The sequence below is a fragment of the Phyllobates terribilis genome, unplaced genomic scaffold, assembly GCF_046119375.1.
Source record: "Phyllobates terribilis strain yellow unplaced genomic scaffold, ASM4611937v1 Scaffold_3__8_contigs__length_932513732, whole genome shotgun sequence".
NCBI classification, from domain to species: domain Eukaryota; kingdom Metazoa; phylum Chordata; class Amphibia; order Anura; family Dendrobatidae; genus Phyllobates; species Phyllobates terribilis.
The window spans coordinates 382026888-382042753 of NW_027362763.1; the positions used below are offsets into that span (position 1 = coordinate 382026888).

The 15866-nt window shown below is 50.4% G+C and overlaps 1 protein-coding gene across 24 annotated transcripts in view; it reads right to left on the minus strand.

The window, feature by feature from the left end:
- DST (dystonin) overlaps positions 1-15866 on the minus strand; it is a 744334-nt gene that overhangs the window by 546153 nt on the left and 182315 nt on the right. For 23 of the 24 annotated variants that reach the window (XM_073675444.1, XM_073675441.1, XM_073675455.1 and 20 more), the window contains one exon: positions 10332-10539. In XM_073675444.1, coding sequence (XP_073531545.1) covers positions 10332-10539 — 208 coding nt within the window. Of the gene's footprint in view, positions 1-10331; positions 10540-10621; positions 10984-15866 lie in introns of those variants that run through there. The other variant, XM_073675449.1, reaches the window with a different exon arrangement.

Consider the following 15866-nt stretch of genomic DNA (forward strand, 5'->3'; position numbering starts at 1 on the left):
TCGTGGGAGAAGAGCCTTGGTGAGAGAGGTAAAGAATAACCCCAAGATCACTGAGGCTGAGCTCCAGAGATGCAGTAGGGAAATGGGAGCAAGCTCCACAAAGTCAGCTATCACTGCAGCCCTCCACCAGTCGGGCCTTTATGGCAGAGTGGCCCAACGGAAGCCTCTCCTCAGTGCAAGACATATGAAAGCCTGCATAGAGTTTGCTCAAAAACACATGAAGGACTCCCAGACTATGAGAAATAAGATTCTCTGGTCAGATGAGACGAAGATAGAACTTTTTGGTGATAATTCTAAGCGGTATGTGTGGAGAAAACCAGACACTGCTCATCACCTGCCCAATACAATCCCAACAGTGAAACATGGTGGTGGCAGTATCATGCCATGGGTGTGTTTTTCAGTTGCAGGGACAGGACGACTGGTTGCAATTGAAGGAAACATGAATGCGACCAAGTACAGAGATATCCTCTTCAAGAGTGCTCTGGACCTCAGACTTGGCTGAAGGTTCACCTTCCAACAAGACAATGACCCTAAGCACACAGCTAAAATAACAAAGGAGTGGCTTCAGAACAACTCTGTGCCCATTCTTGACTGACCCAGCCAGAGCCCTGACCTAAACCCAATTGAGCATCTCTGGAGAGACCTGAAAGTGGCTGTCCACCAACGTTCACCATCCAACCTGATGGAACTGGAGAGGATCTGCAAGGAAGAATGGCAGAGGATCCCAAAATCCAGGTGTGAAGAACTCGTTGCATCATTCCCAAGAAGACTCATGGCTGTACTAGCTCAAAAGGGTGCTTCTACTCAATACTGAGCAAAGGGTCTGAATACTTATGACCATGTGATATTTCAGTTTTTCTTTTTTAATAAATTTGCAAAAATTTCTACATTTCTGTTTTTTTCAGTCAAGATGGGGTGCAGAGTGCACTTTAATGAGAAAAAAAATGAACTTTTTAGAATTTACCAAATGGCTGCAATGAAACAAAGAGTGAAAAATTTAAAGGGGTCTGAATACTTTCTGTACCCACTGTATATCTATCTATCCATCTATCTCTATCCATATCTGTCTATCTGTATATCTATCTATCCATATCTATTTATCCATCCATCTATTTAATCTATTTATCTGTCTATCATATTTGCACCCGCAAGTATATATGAAAATATACACATACAGTACAGACCAAAAGTTTGGACACACCTCATTTAAAGATTTTTCTGTATTTTCATGACTATGAAAATTGTACATTCACACTGAAGGCATCAAACTATGAATTAACACATGTGGAATTATATACTTAACAAAAAAGTGTGAAACAACTGAAAATATGTCTTATTTTCTAGGTTCTTCAAAGTAGCCACCTTTCGCTTTGATGACTGCTTTGCACACTCTTGGCAGTCTCTTGATAAGCTTCAAGAGGTAGTCACCGGAAATGGTCTTCCAACAATCTTGAAGGAGTTCCCAGAAATGCTTAGCACTTGTTGGCCCTTTTGCCTTCACTCTGCGGTCCAGCTCACCCCAAACCATCTCGATTGGTTTCAGGTCTGGTGACTGTGGAGGCCAGGTCATCTGGCGTAGCACCCCATGACTCTCCTTCTTGGTCAAATAGCCCTTACACAGCCTGGAGGTGTGTTTGGGGTCATTGTCCGGTTGAAAAATAAATGATGGTCGAACTAAACGCAAACCGGATGGAATAGCATGCCACTGCAAGATGCTGTGGTAGCCATGCTGGTTCAGTATGCCTTTAATTTTGAATAAATCCCCAACAGTGTCACCAGCAAAGCACCCCCACACCATCACACCTCCTCCTCCATGCTTCACGGTGGGAACCAGGCATGTAGAGTCCATCCGTTCACCTTTTCTGCGTCGCACAAAGACACGGTGGTTGGAACCAAAGATCTCAAATTTGGACTCATCAGACCAAAGCACAGATTTCCACTGGTCTAATGTCCATTCCTTGTGTTCTTTAGCCCAAACAAGTCTCTTCTGCTTGTTGCCTGTCCTTAGCAGTGGTTTCCTAGTAGCTATTTTACGATGAAGGTCTGCTGCACAAAGTCTCCTCTTAACAGTTGTTGTAGAGATGTGTCTGCTGCTAGAACTCTGTGTGGCATTGACCTGGTCTCTAATCTGAGCTGCTGTTAACCTGGCGATTTCTGAGGCTGGTGACTCAGATAAACTTATCCTCAGAAGCAGAGGTGACTCTTGGTCTTCCTTTCCTGGGGCGGTCCTCATGTGAGCCAGTTTCTTTGTAGCGCTTGATGGTTTTTGCAACTGCACTTGGGGACACTTTCAAAGTTTGCCCAATTTTTCGGACTGACTGACCTTCATTTCGTAAAGTAATGATGGCCACTCGTTTTTCTTTACTTAGCTGCTTTTTTCTTGCCATAATACAAATTCTAACAGTCTACTCAGTAGGACTATCAGCTGTGTATCCACATGACTTCTGCACAACAGAAATGATGGTCCCAACCCCATTTATAAGGCAAGAAATCCCACTTATTAAACCTGACAGGGCACACCTGTGAAGTGAAAACCATTTCCGGTGACTACCACTTGAAGCTCATCAAGAGAATGCCAAGAGTGTGCAAAGCAGTCATCAAAGCAAAAGGTGGCTACTTTGAAGAACCTAGAATATAAGACATATTTTCAGTTGTTTCACACTTTTTTGTTAAGTATATAATTCCACATGTGTCAATTCATAGTTTTTATGCCTTCAGTGTGAATGTACAATATTCATAGTCATGAAAATACAGAAAGATCTTTAAATGCTTAGGTGTGTCCAAACTTTTGGTCTGTACATATCTATCTATCTATCTAACTATATATATATACATACACACACACACTTGCTAAAAAAGTTTTGTATTAAGAAATGTTAACAAGAAGCATGAACACAATGAAATATGCTTAATGAATAAGTTGAAGAGTAAAAACTTCTATATTCTTATACCTCTATATTTGCTAAACAATAATATCTCCAATATACAGTATAAGCATTGATAGAAAATAATCTTTTTGCATATTGCTGATGAAGATGACGATGAGGATATTATTATCTATGTGTAAGACTACTATAACACCAGGCATGTTACTGGCAATGTGTACATGTTACACAGCAGGGAATAAATGAAGCAGCTCTCTGTAGGTGAGTGCTGCTGGCCCATCACACAGGACCTGTGGCATAGTCACAGCTGGCACACCTGGTACCTGTACAGAACACACGGGCTGGCCCATCAGACAGGACCTGTGGCATAGTCACAGCTGGTGCGCCTAGTACCAGTACAGAACACACGGGCTGGCCCATCAGACAGGACCTGTGGCATAGTCACAGTTGGCGCGCCTGGTACCTGTACAGAACACACCGGCTGGCCCGTCACATAGGACCTGTGGCATAGTCACAGCTGGCGCGCCTGGTACCTATAAAGAACACACCGGCTGGCCCGTCACACACGACCTGTGGCATAGTCACAGCTGGCGCGCCTGGTACCTGTACAGAACACACGGGCTGGCCCATCAGACAGGACCTGTGGCATAGTCACAGCTGGCGTGCCTGGTACCTGTACAGAACACACCGGCTGGCCCATCAGTCAGGACCTGTGGCATAGTCACAGCTGGCACGCCTGGTACCTGTACAGAACACACCTGCTGGCCCATCAGACAGGACCTGTGGCATAGTCACAGCTGGCGCGCCTGGTACCTGTACAGAACACACCGGCTGGCCCGTCACACAGGACCTGTGGCATAGTCACAGCTGGTGCGCCTAGTACCTGTACAGAACACACGGGCTGGCCCATCAGACAGGACCTGTGGCATAGTCACAGCTGGCGTGCCTGGTACCTGTACAGAACACACCGGCTGGCCCATCAGTCAGGACCTGTGGCATAGTCACAGCTGGCGCGCCTGGTACCTGTACAGAGCACACCGGCTGGCCCGTCACACAGGACCTGTGGCATAGTCACAGCTGGCGCGCCTGGTACCTGTACAGAACACACCGGCTGGCCCGTCACACACGACCTGTGGCATAGTCACAGCTGGCGCGCTTGGTACCTGTACAGAACACATGGGCTGGCCCATCAGACAGGACCTGTGGCATAGTCACAGCTGGTGCGCCTGGTACCTGTACAGAACACACCGGCTGGCCCATCAGTCAGGACCTGTGGCATAGTCACCGCTGGCACGCCTGGTACCTGTACAGAACACACCGGCTGGCCCATCACACAGGACCTGTGGCATAGTCACAGCTGGCGCGCCTGGTACCTGTACAGAACACACCGGCTGGCCCATCAGACAGGACCTGTGGCATAGTCACAGCTGGCGCGCCTGGTACCTGTACAGAACACACCGGCTGGCCCATCAGTCAGGACCTGTGGCATAGTCACCGCTGGCACGCCTGGTACCTGTACAGAACACACCGGCTGGCCCATCACACAGGACCTGTGGCATAGTCACAGCTGGCGCGCCTGGTACCTGTACAGAACACACCGGCTGGCCCATCAGACAGGACCTGTGGCATAGTCACAGCTGGCGCGCCTGGTACCTGTACAGAACACACCGGCTGGCCCATCAGACAGGACCTGTGGCATAGTCACAGCTGGCGCGCCTGGTACTTGTACAGAACACACCGGCTGGCCCGTCACACATGACCTGTGGCATAGTCACAGCTGGCGTGCCCGGTACCTGTATAGAACACACGTGCTGGCCCATCAGACTGGACCTGTGGCATAGTCACAGCTGGAGTGCCTGGTACCTGTACAGAACACACTGGCTGGCCAATCAGTCAGGACCTGTGGCATAGTCACAGCTGGCACGCCTGGTACCTGTACAGAACACACCGGCTGGCCCATCAGACAGGACCTGTGGCATAGTCACAGCTGGCGCGCCTGGTACCTGTACAGAACACACCGGCTGGCCCGTCACACAGGACCTGTGGCATAGTCACAGCTGGTGCGCCTAGTACCTGTACAAAACACACGGGCTGGCCCGTCACAGAGGACCTGTGGCATAGTCACAGCTGGCGCACCTCGTACCTGTACAGAACACACCGGCTGGCCCGTCACACAGGACCTGTGGCATAGTCACAGCTGGCGCGCCTGGTACCTGTACAGAACACACCGGCTGGCTCATCAGACAGGACCTGTGGCATAGTCACAGCTGGCGCGCCTGGTACTTGTACAGAACACACCGGCTGGCCCGTCACACATGACCTGTGGCATAGTCACAGCTGGCGCGCCCGGTACCTGTATAGAACACACGTGCTGGCCCATCACACAGGACCTGTGGCATAGTCACAGCTGGCACACCTGGTACCTGTACAGAACACACGGGCTGGCCCATCAGACAGGACCTGTGGCATAGTCACAGCTGGTGCGCCTAGTACCAGTAATGAACACACGGGCTGGCCCATCAGACAGGACCTGTGGCATAGTCACAGTTGGCGCGCCTGGTACCTGTACAGAACACACCGGCTGGCCCGTCACATAGGACCTGTGGCATAGTCACAGCTGGCGCGCCTGGTACCTGTAAAGAACACACCGGCTGGCCCGTCACACACGACCTGTGGCATAGTCACAGCTGGCGCGCCTGGTACCTGTACAGAACACACGGGCTGGCCCATCAGACAGGACCTGTGGCATAGTCACAGCTGGCGTGCCTGGTACCTGTACAGAACACAACGGCTGGCCCATCAGTCAGGACCTGTGGCATAGTCACAGCTGGCACGCCTGGTACCTGTACAGAACACACCTGCTGGCCCATCAGACAGGACCTGTGGCATAGTCACAGCTGGCGCACCTGGTACCTGTACAGAACACACCGGCTGGCCCGTCACACAGGACCTGTGGCATAGTCACAGCTGGTGCGCCTAGTACCTGTACAGAACACACGGGCTGGCCCATCAGACAGGACCTGTGGCATAGTCACAGCTGGCGTGCCTGGTACCTGTACAGAACACACCGGCTGGCCCATCAGTCAGGACCTGTGGCATAGTCACAGCTGGCGCGCATGGTACCTGTACAGAACACACCGGCTGGCCCGTCACACAGGACCTGTGGCATAGTCACAGCTGGCGCGCCTGGTACCTGTACAGAACACACCGGCTGGCCCGTCACACACGACCTGTGGCATAGTCACAGCTGGCGCGCCTGGTACCTGTACAGAACACATGGGCTGGCCCATCAGACAGGACCTGTGGCATAGTCACAGCTGGTGCGCCTGGTACCTGTACAGAACACACCGGCTGGCCCATCAGTCAGGACCTGTGGCATAGTCACCGCTGGCACGCCTGGTACCTGTACAGAACACACCGGCTGGCCCATCACACAGGACCTGTGGCATAGTCACAGCTGGCGCGCCTGGTACCTGTACAGAACACACCGGCTGGCCCATCAGACAGGACCTGTGGCATAGTCACAGCTGGCGCGCCTGGTACCTGTACAGAACACACCGGCTGGCCCATCAGACAGGACCTGTGGCATAGTCACAGCTGGCGCGCCTGGTACTTGTACAGAACACACCGGCTGGCCCGTCACACATGACCTGTGGCATAGTCACAGCTGGCGCGCCCGGTACCTGTATAGAACACACGTGCTGGCCCATCAGACTGGACCTGTGGCATAGTCACAGCTGGAGTGCCTGGTACCTGTACAGAACACACCGGCTGGCCCATCAGTCAGGACCTGTGGCATAGTCACAGCTGGCACGCCTGGTACCTGTACAGAACACACCGGCTGGCCCATCAGACAGGACCTGTGGCATAGTCACAGCTGGCGCGCCTGGTACCTGTACAGAACACACCGGCTGGCCCGTCACACAGGACCTGTGGCATAGTCACAGCTGGTGCGCCTAGTACCTGTACAGAACACACGGGCTGGCCCGTCACACAGGACCTGTGGCATAGTCACAGCTGGTGCGCCTAGTACCTGTACAGAACACACGGGCTGGCCCATCAGACAGGACCTGTGGCATAGTCACAGCTGGCGCGCCTGGTACCTGTACAGAACACACCGGCTGGCCCGTCACACACGACCTGTGGCATAGTCACAGCAGGCGCACCTGGTACCTGTACAGAACACAGCGGCTGGCCCGTCACATAGGACCTGTGGCATAGTCACAGCTGGCGCGCCTGGTACCTGTACAGAACACACCGGCTGGCCCATCACACACGACCTGTGGCATAGTCACAGCAGGCGCACCTGGTACCTGTACAGAACACACCGGCTGGCCCGTCACACAGGACCTGTGGCATAGTCACAGCTGGCGCACCTCGTACCTGTACAGAACACACCAGCTGGCCCATCAGACAGGACCTGTGGCATAGTCACAGCTGGCGCGCCTGGTACCTGTACAGAACACACCGGCTGGCCCGTCACACACGACCTGTGGCATAGTCACAGCAGGCGCACCTGGTACCTGTACAGAACACAGCGGCTGGCCCGTCACATAGGACCTGTGGCATAGTCACAGCTGGCGCGCCTGGTACCTGTACAGAACACACCGGCTGGCCCATCACACACGACCTGTGGCATAGTCACAGCAGGCGCACCTGGTACCTGTACAGAACACACCGGCTGGCCCGTCACACAGGACCTGTGGCATAGTCACAGCTGGCGCGCCTGGTACCTGTACAGAACACACCAGCTGGCCCATCAGACAGGACCTGTGGCATAGTCACAGCTGGCGCACCTGGTACCTGTACAGAACACACCGGCTGGCCCGTCACACAGGACCTGTGGCATAGTCACAGCTGGCGCGCCTGGTACCTGTACAGAACACACCGGCTGGCCCGTCACACACGACCTGTGGCATAGTCACAGCAGGCGCACCTGGTACCTGTACAGAACACAGCGGCTGGCCCGTCACATAGGACCTGTGGCATAGTCACAGCTGGCGCGCCTGGTACCTGTACAGAACACACCGGCTGGCCCATCACACACGACCTGTGGCATAGTCACAGCAGGCGCACCTGGTACCTGTACAGAACACACCGGCTGGCCCGTCACACAGGACCTGTGGCATAGTCACAGCTGGCGCACCTCGTACCTGTACAGAACACACCAGCTGGCCCATCAGACAGGACCTGTGGCATAGTCACAGCTGGCGCGCCTGGTACCTGTACAGAACACACCGGCTGGCCCGTCACACACGACCTGTGGCATAGTCACAGCAGGCGCACCTGGTACCTGTACAGAACACAGCGGCTGGCCCGTCACATAGGACCTGTGGCATAGTCACAGCTGGCGCGCCTGGTACCTGTACAGAACACACCGGCTGGCCCATCACACACGACCTGTGGCATAGTCACAGCAGGCGCACCTGGTACCTGTACAGAACACACCGGCTGGCCCGTCACACAGGACCTGTGGCATAGTCACAGCTGGCGCGCCTGGTACCTGTACAGAACACACCAGCTGGCCCATCAGACAGGACCTGTGGCATAGTCACAGCTGGCGCACCTGGTACCTGTACAGAACACACCGGCTGGCCCGTCACACAGGACCTGTGGCATAGTCACAGCTGGCGCGCCTGGTACCTGTACAGAACACACCGGCTGGCCCGTCACACAGGACCTGTGGCATAGTCACAGCTGGCGCGCCTGGTACCTGTACAGAACACACCAGCTGGCCCATCAGACAGGACCTGTGGCATAGTCACAGCTGGCGCACCTGGTACCTGTACAGAACACACCGGCTGGCCCGTCACACAGGACCTGTGGCATAGTCACAGCTGGCGCACCTCGTACCTGTACAGAACACACCAGCTGGCCCATCAGACAGGACCTGTGGCATAGTCACAGCTGGCGCGCCTGGTACCTGTACAGAACACACCGGCTGGCCCGTCACACACGACCTGTGGCATAGTCACAGCAGGCGCACCTGGTACCTGTACAGAACACAGCGGCTGGCCCGTCACATAGGACCTGTGGCATAGTCACAGCTGGCGCGCCTGGTACCTGTACAGAACACACCGGCTGGCCCATCACACACGACCTGTGGCATAGTCACAGCAGGCGCACCTGGTACCTGTACAGAACACACCGGCTGGCCCGTCACACAGGACCTGTGGCATAGTCACAGCTGGCGCGCCTGGTACCTGTACAGAACACACCAGCTGGCCCATCAGACAGGACCTGTGGCATAGTCACAGCTGGCGCACCTGGTACCTGTACAGAACACACCGGCTGGCCCGTCACACAGGACCTGTGGCATAGTCACAGCTGGCGCGCCTGGTACCTGTACAGAACACACCGGCTGGCCCGTCACACACGACCTGTGGCATAGTCACAGCAGGCGCACCTGGTACCTGTACAGAACACAGCGGCTGGCCCGTCACATAGGACCTGTGGCATAGTCACAGCTGGCGCGCCTGGTACCTGTACAGAACACACCGGCTGGCCCATCACACACGACCTGTGGCATAGTCACAGCAGGCGCACCTGGTACCTGTACAGAACACACCGGCTGGCCCGTCACACAGGACCTGTGGCATAGTCACAGCTGGCGCACCTCGTACCTGTACAGAACACACCAGCTGGCCCATCAGACAGGACCTGTGGCATAGTCACAGCTGGCGCGCCTGGTACCTGTACAGAACACACCGGCTGGCCCGTCACACACGACCTGTGGCATAGTCACAGCAGGCGCACCTGGTACCTGTACAGAACACAGCGGCTGGCCCGTCACATAGGACCTGTGGCATAGTCACAGCTGGCGCGCCTGGTACCTGTACAGAACACACCGGCTGGCCCATCACACACGACCTGTGGCATAGTCACAGCAGGCGCACCTGGTACCTGTACAGAACACACCGGCTGGCCCGTCACACAGGACCTGTGGCATAGTCACAGCTGGCGCGCCTGGTACCTGTACAGAACACACCAGCTGGCCCATCAGACAGGACCTGTGGCATAGTCACAGCTGGCGCACCTGGTACCTGTACAGAACACACCGGCTGGCCCGTCACACAGGACCTGTGGCATAGTCACAGCTGGCGCGCCTGGTACCTGTACAGAACACACCGGCTGGCCCATCAGACAGGACCTGTGGCATAGTCACAGCTGGCATGCCTGGCTCATGTACTGGGTGGCACAATAACACTGCCCACTGAAAGAATAGGGCTGGAAACAGCTGAGTCACCACAATAGCTGTCACCAGCCCTGACATTAACCAGTCAGCTGCCAGTGCACAGAGGGAGCCTGTCCCATCCTGGGATAACAGCCCTGGCACACTGGTGGGATAGAGCCGGTGCCATCCTGGGATAACACACACTGGTGGGCTAGAGCCATGTAAAGCTTCTCATCAGCCGGTAATGGTGCAGAGTGCCGCACAGCCCTTACCCGCGATCCTCAGCACTGCCCTCTCCGCCGGGTCCAGCACCGCCGCCCCGGACGTCTTCCTCTTGCACCTCTCGTGGCGGGGCAGGTTCCAGGGCAGGGTATCTCCCGGGGCAGGGGAAGCAGATCCCGACTTCTGACTGTAATCCTCATCATCCGAGAAGTCAGCCGAGGAGGACATGGAGCAGCGATAAGACGCGGTGCCCGAGCTCTGGGGAGAGAAGAGGCAGTACATTACCCACCGTCCAGCAGAGTGCCCAGCCTGTGCCCACACCGCAGCCATCGCCACTCACCATGCTGTTACATTCAGGAGGGCGATGACTGCTGAGAAACCATTTGCTCTTGGGGAGAGGATGGGCAACAGGAAATGATCCCAACAAGCAAGCGATCTCCTGTAGTGACCGGCCCCGCCGCCCAGCCAGCAGCTGCAGCCAAGCCTACCGTGCCCCTGACAGCACAGCACCCGGCGCCCTCTGGTGGCCCTGCTCCTCGCTGCAGGCTGCTGCTGCTGCTGCTGCTGGTGGCCACATCTCTGCCTCCCTAGGTCCAGCCCTGAGTACAGAGCACACTCTGGCTGCCGGCTTCCTCTGTTGTGACCCCACTAATATCCTGTCTGCAGGCTCTACACAATGTGGCTGGAGGAGCAGGAACTCCACAGGCTATATACAGAGGAGCCCCAGTAGTCCTTGCCTGCCAGGACTGCTCCAGTAAACACATGCTTCATCTCACTTTATAGCCTCTGTCCTGGCATTGCTCCTCATTAAAAGCAGCACATCTGCCTTTGGTCAAGAGGCCTGCCAGTGCAGGAGGACTGCTGCCATTTCTGGGCAGCCTGGCACAAGCCTGGGAAGGGTTTGATCTTACACAGGAGCTGTCACTATTTTATCAGATTATTCTGACACCTGTTTAACTGGATTGGGACTAACATGACACAGAAGGAGCTGGGAATGTAGTGTAGGACCCCATGGAATATTCCTATAAAGGGCAATTTCCGCAATGTCATTACATCTGTAGGATCTGTGAGTGACCGGCACAAAAGAAGGTGGAAATATTTCATATCCGAAATATTGGGATTATATCACTTATATTTACAAGTATTGTATGTGACTGCTACTATGGGTCACACCAATAACACAAAGGAGACAAGCCTAACTGCAAGTGTCCAATTACAAGCATTGATCTGGAGGACCACAATTGTGAATGGGGGAAGGGAGACTTTTCATACACTTGTGTATGGACATGGGATGTATATACGGTGGTATACAGAGAGGGAACAAGAATTGTATTTTAGATATTTTTAATTATTAATAGACATGTTCCATATATTTCTGTTATAATGCAACAAATCTGTATTATTATTATTATTATTATGCTTATATAGCGCCATTAATTCCACGGCGCTTTATAGACATTATCATCGCTGTCCCCATTAGGGCTCACAATCTAGATTCAGTATGTCTTTGTACAGACCATGGTGCTTTTCCAGGGCAGACGTATGGACATAGTGGGAATGGCTGACCTCACTGTGAGCCATGCCCTTTACATAACACAGCACTAGATTCCCGTCACTCACACGTCAGCCCATCATTGTGCATTATTACCCAGTAATATGAGTAAAGGGCCAGGGAGACTGTAAGCAAATGTCATTCACAATATGCCATCAGCAAGCACTTTGACTTTTTTTTTGATCGTTTATCTATTGATGTGTTAATTGTTTAATACGTTTTAATATATTTTTACAAAACCCTGGAAGCATAACCATAAACTAATGGTAGTAAACATAAAGTAGTAATACTTAGTTTTTATGAAGATTAATGCAAAAAAAAAACAACTGACATGTTCTTCAACAATATCCCGAGCGAACCTCCAGTAAAACAAAATGTACTCTGAATACAGATGTGTCACAAAAAGCAGACGTCTGACAGCCATGAATGTGTATTAAATTATTAATCTGCTCCAATTTTTCAACAGCACATTGCGACTGATTTTTCAATTCTTATAGAGATGTATGGAGTGGCAGCAAGGAAACTCAACCCAAATAATTCACTCTGTGTAAGGATTCACCAGCTCTCCCATCCCTGTGGCCAGCGTCCAACCCTATACACCAGTCTTCATATGCTTCATGCTACCAGGTCCAAGCGTCCAGCACATGCGTTGGTTCCAGGCTTCTTAAGGGACCAATCTGTGCTCCATGCTTATTAAGAACCCTTTACCTATTACTACCAAAGCCATAAGGTGCTTTCAGTGCCTGTGTCTGCTAAGATTTTCTCCAGCCTGGTTAGGTTTGATCTGGCTCGTGACTATGTTCTCTTGTCCGCCGCCCCTCCTGACCTCTTTCTGTCCACTACTTAAGATAAAAAAGTGACTCGACCACATGTACTGACTACTATTACTAGTTGCTTCCTTGGTACCTGGTGACTTGTGATCTGGCGACTTCTGCTGATATACTAGCTAGCTGTTGCTAATAGAGACTATTCCGTAGTTAGCAATCTGAGAATTCCCTGTGGGAAAATCCATTCCTTTTGTCAGGATTAAAGAGAATCTTTCAGCAAGTTATCTGAGAGCAGCGTAATGTAGTGTTTGAGAGCTTAATTCCAGCGATGTGTCACTTACTGGACTGCTTAGTGCAGTTTTGATAGAATCCCTGTTTTCTCTGTAGTAGATGTAGCAGTGGTCAGAATGCCGAGCTGTGTATAACCCGTCCACAATACTGATTGGCAGCGTCTTGCATACATTGTCAGCAAGTTGCCAATCAGTGGTGGGGGCAGGGTTACATAGATTAGCCTGACTGCAGTGCACGGAAAACCTAGTCAAGCAGTGATGATCTCCTGGTCATAAAACACTGATTGTATTGAAACTACAGCACACAGCCTAGTGACACATCATTGTAATCAGGCTCTCTAACCCTAGGTTATGCTGCTCTCAAATTAAATAGCAAAATCCCGCTGACAAATTCCCTTTAAGAATGCATAATCCCTAAAACCCAGGGCAGCACAGTGGCTTAGCGGTTAGCATTGCAGAGGTGGGCTCCTGAGTTGAAAGCCCACCAAGGACAACATCTGCAAGGAGATTGTATGTTCTCCCCGTGTTTGCATAGGTTTCCTCCGTTTCTCTGGTTTCTTCCCACACTTCAAAGACAATGCTGATAGGGAATGTAGATTGTGAGCCCCAATGGGGACAGTGTAGATAATGTCTGTAAAGAGCTGTGGAATTAATGGTGCTATATAAGTGAGTAAAATAAATAAATAATACTCCGATCTCTTGTTTTGCACATCTCATGCTAGCTACATTACACTGTGGATGTGCTGGTGAGGAAGCACAGAAGACTTAGGTTCTCCATACTAGCTTTCGGTGGGACTCCATGATCCTGTGGGTGGGCACCAAATGTTGCTTTACCAGAAAACCTCAAAGGTTTGGAAAAACTGTGTATCTCCACAAATGCCAACATTTTTCAGCAAGAAAAAAGACGTTAAGATAGCTAATGTCTCGTTATACCCCATAGCAACTTCTACATTATCACTTTTAAATAAATACTTAGTGTTACTGATGTAACAGTCCAAGGATAGGAATATATACAGTACTGGAGATGTGTGTTTATTTCGGGGCCCAGTTAGCATTTGTAATACTCATATGTATACATAAGGGTCATTTATAAAAACAATGATTAATAACTATCTTTTGCTTATGTAGATTGTAGAGGAGGCTATGTGCTAAATATTCTGTCCACTCCCATGGAGTCATCATGTAGAAGTGCCTGGCACTGCTGTTATAGGGCTCCAGATAATAAAACAACAAAGGATCATAGGACTTTCCAATGTCATTTCCAATTTAATTCACAGAACTAACTTCAAGCACCAAGGACATGGAAATGGTTATGGTAAAAAAAAAACATGCATTCTACACCATAAGGTTATCCCTGCTGAAAAAAATGTATAATACGACATTATCCTATAAGATTCATATTCAGACCTGAAGGATTGATGCGTACATTATTTCCCTCAGTAGCACATTACCATGACATCTTGTGCACAGTTTGTTCTCACACACATGACAAAGGCTTGTTTCTGATATTGTTTGTCAAGAGTCATGGATGTCTCCAAGCAATGTCAAACAATGCTTTACTAGGGGAAGTATAATCATATAGTATCACTCGCTACATTGAAGCATTACCTTAAATATTGTAAGAAGCCAAACAAAATACTGACGTCTTGTGTTTAACACCCAATTGTTTGCCATCAGTTGTTTTACAATATCTTGACGAACTGATACGTTTAGAAAAACTGGTGTAAGATTTTATATCAAGTCTTTATCAAACAAGGACAAATGTTAAATTATCTTCTTCGCACACTTCATGTTCCCTATTATATATGCCCTAAATGGACCATCCAGGTTTAGAAAAACATGGCATCTTTTTTTCAGGAACAGCGCCATCCCTGACTATTGGCTGTGCATGGTATTGCAATGCTCCATTCACTTAAATGGGGCTGGTTTGTAATACCAGACTTAACCCAAGATAAAGTGTGGCGCTGTTTTTGAAACAAAGAAGGCATGTCTTTCTAATTCTGGACAGCACATTTAAGTCCTTATTTAGACATCTGTTTTTCACATACATGGTCTAACCATGTTTTTCACAGCTAGAATACATAACCATTATACACTGGTGTGCACACTTACTAGGCAACTTGTATGTTTAATGATTCATTTTCTTATTGAACAACTAAAGTGCTGTTGGACAATACAAAAACTTAATAAACCTGTAACGTTTCTTCTTGTGGGAGAGTGACATACCAGCTCTGGCATGCCAAGGTAAGGAGGCTTATTCACTGTGCAATGCTCCTCTGGGAAATGTAATATGCAAATTGCCTCTTCAGAGAAAAAGAGGACTTGTACTCTATGGCGCCACCTAATGGAAGCAGCAATCCTACAAGTCACAATCGACCCTTTAACGAGTCGTGCCATATGACTTAGGATAAAAGCCAATAGGTGGCGTTATAGAGTTCAAGTCTTCTTTTTCTCTGAAGAGGCAATTTGCATATTAATAAACCTGAAAATTTAATAAAAAAGTTTGGCATTATCTTTCTTAGGAGAATATCTATGTGTGCATAACTATTAGTGTGCAGATTATGCAACTAAATGAAAAACAAAAAAATTCCATCTCAATTGTTTATTTTCATCTGTTAAAGAAAGAACAATAACCAAACAACTCAAAATGTACAAAAATATCAGTGACCAATATAGCCCCCCTTCTTTTCAATAATAGCCATAAGCCTTCCATCCATGGCATCTGTCAGTTTCTTAATCTGTCAACATTCTACTTTTTGGGCAGCACCAATCACAGCCTCACAAACACTGTTTAGAGTGGTGTCTTCACTGTAAATCTCCTGTTTAAGGGTATGTGTACACGATGCAGAAATGAAGCAGAAAATTTCTGCATCATTTCTGCATCTCCCTGGCAGAAAAAACGCATGCAGATTGTGCATGCGTTTTTCTTGCAGAATACATGCGGATTCACATGCGTTTCCGCATGCAGATTGACAA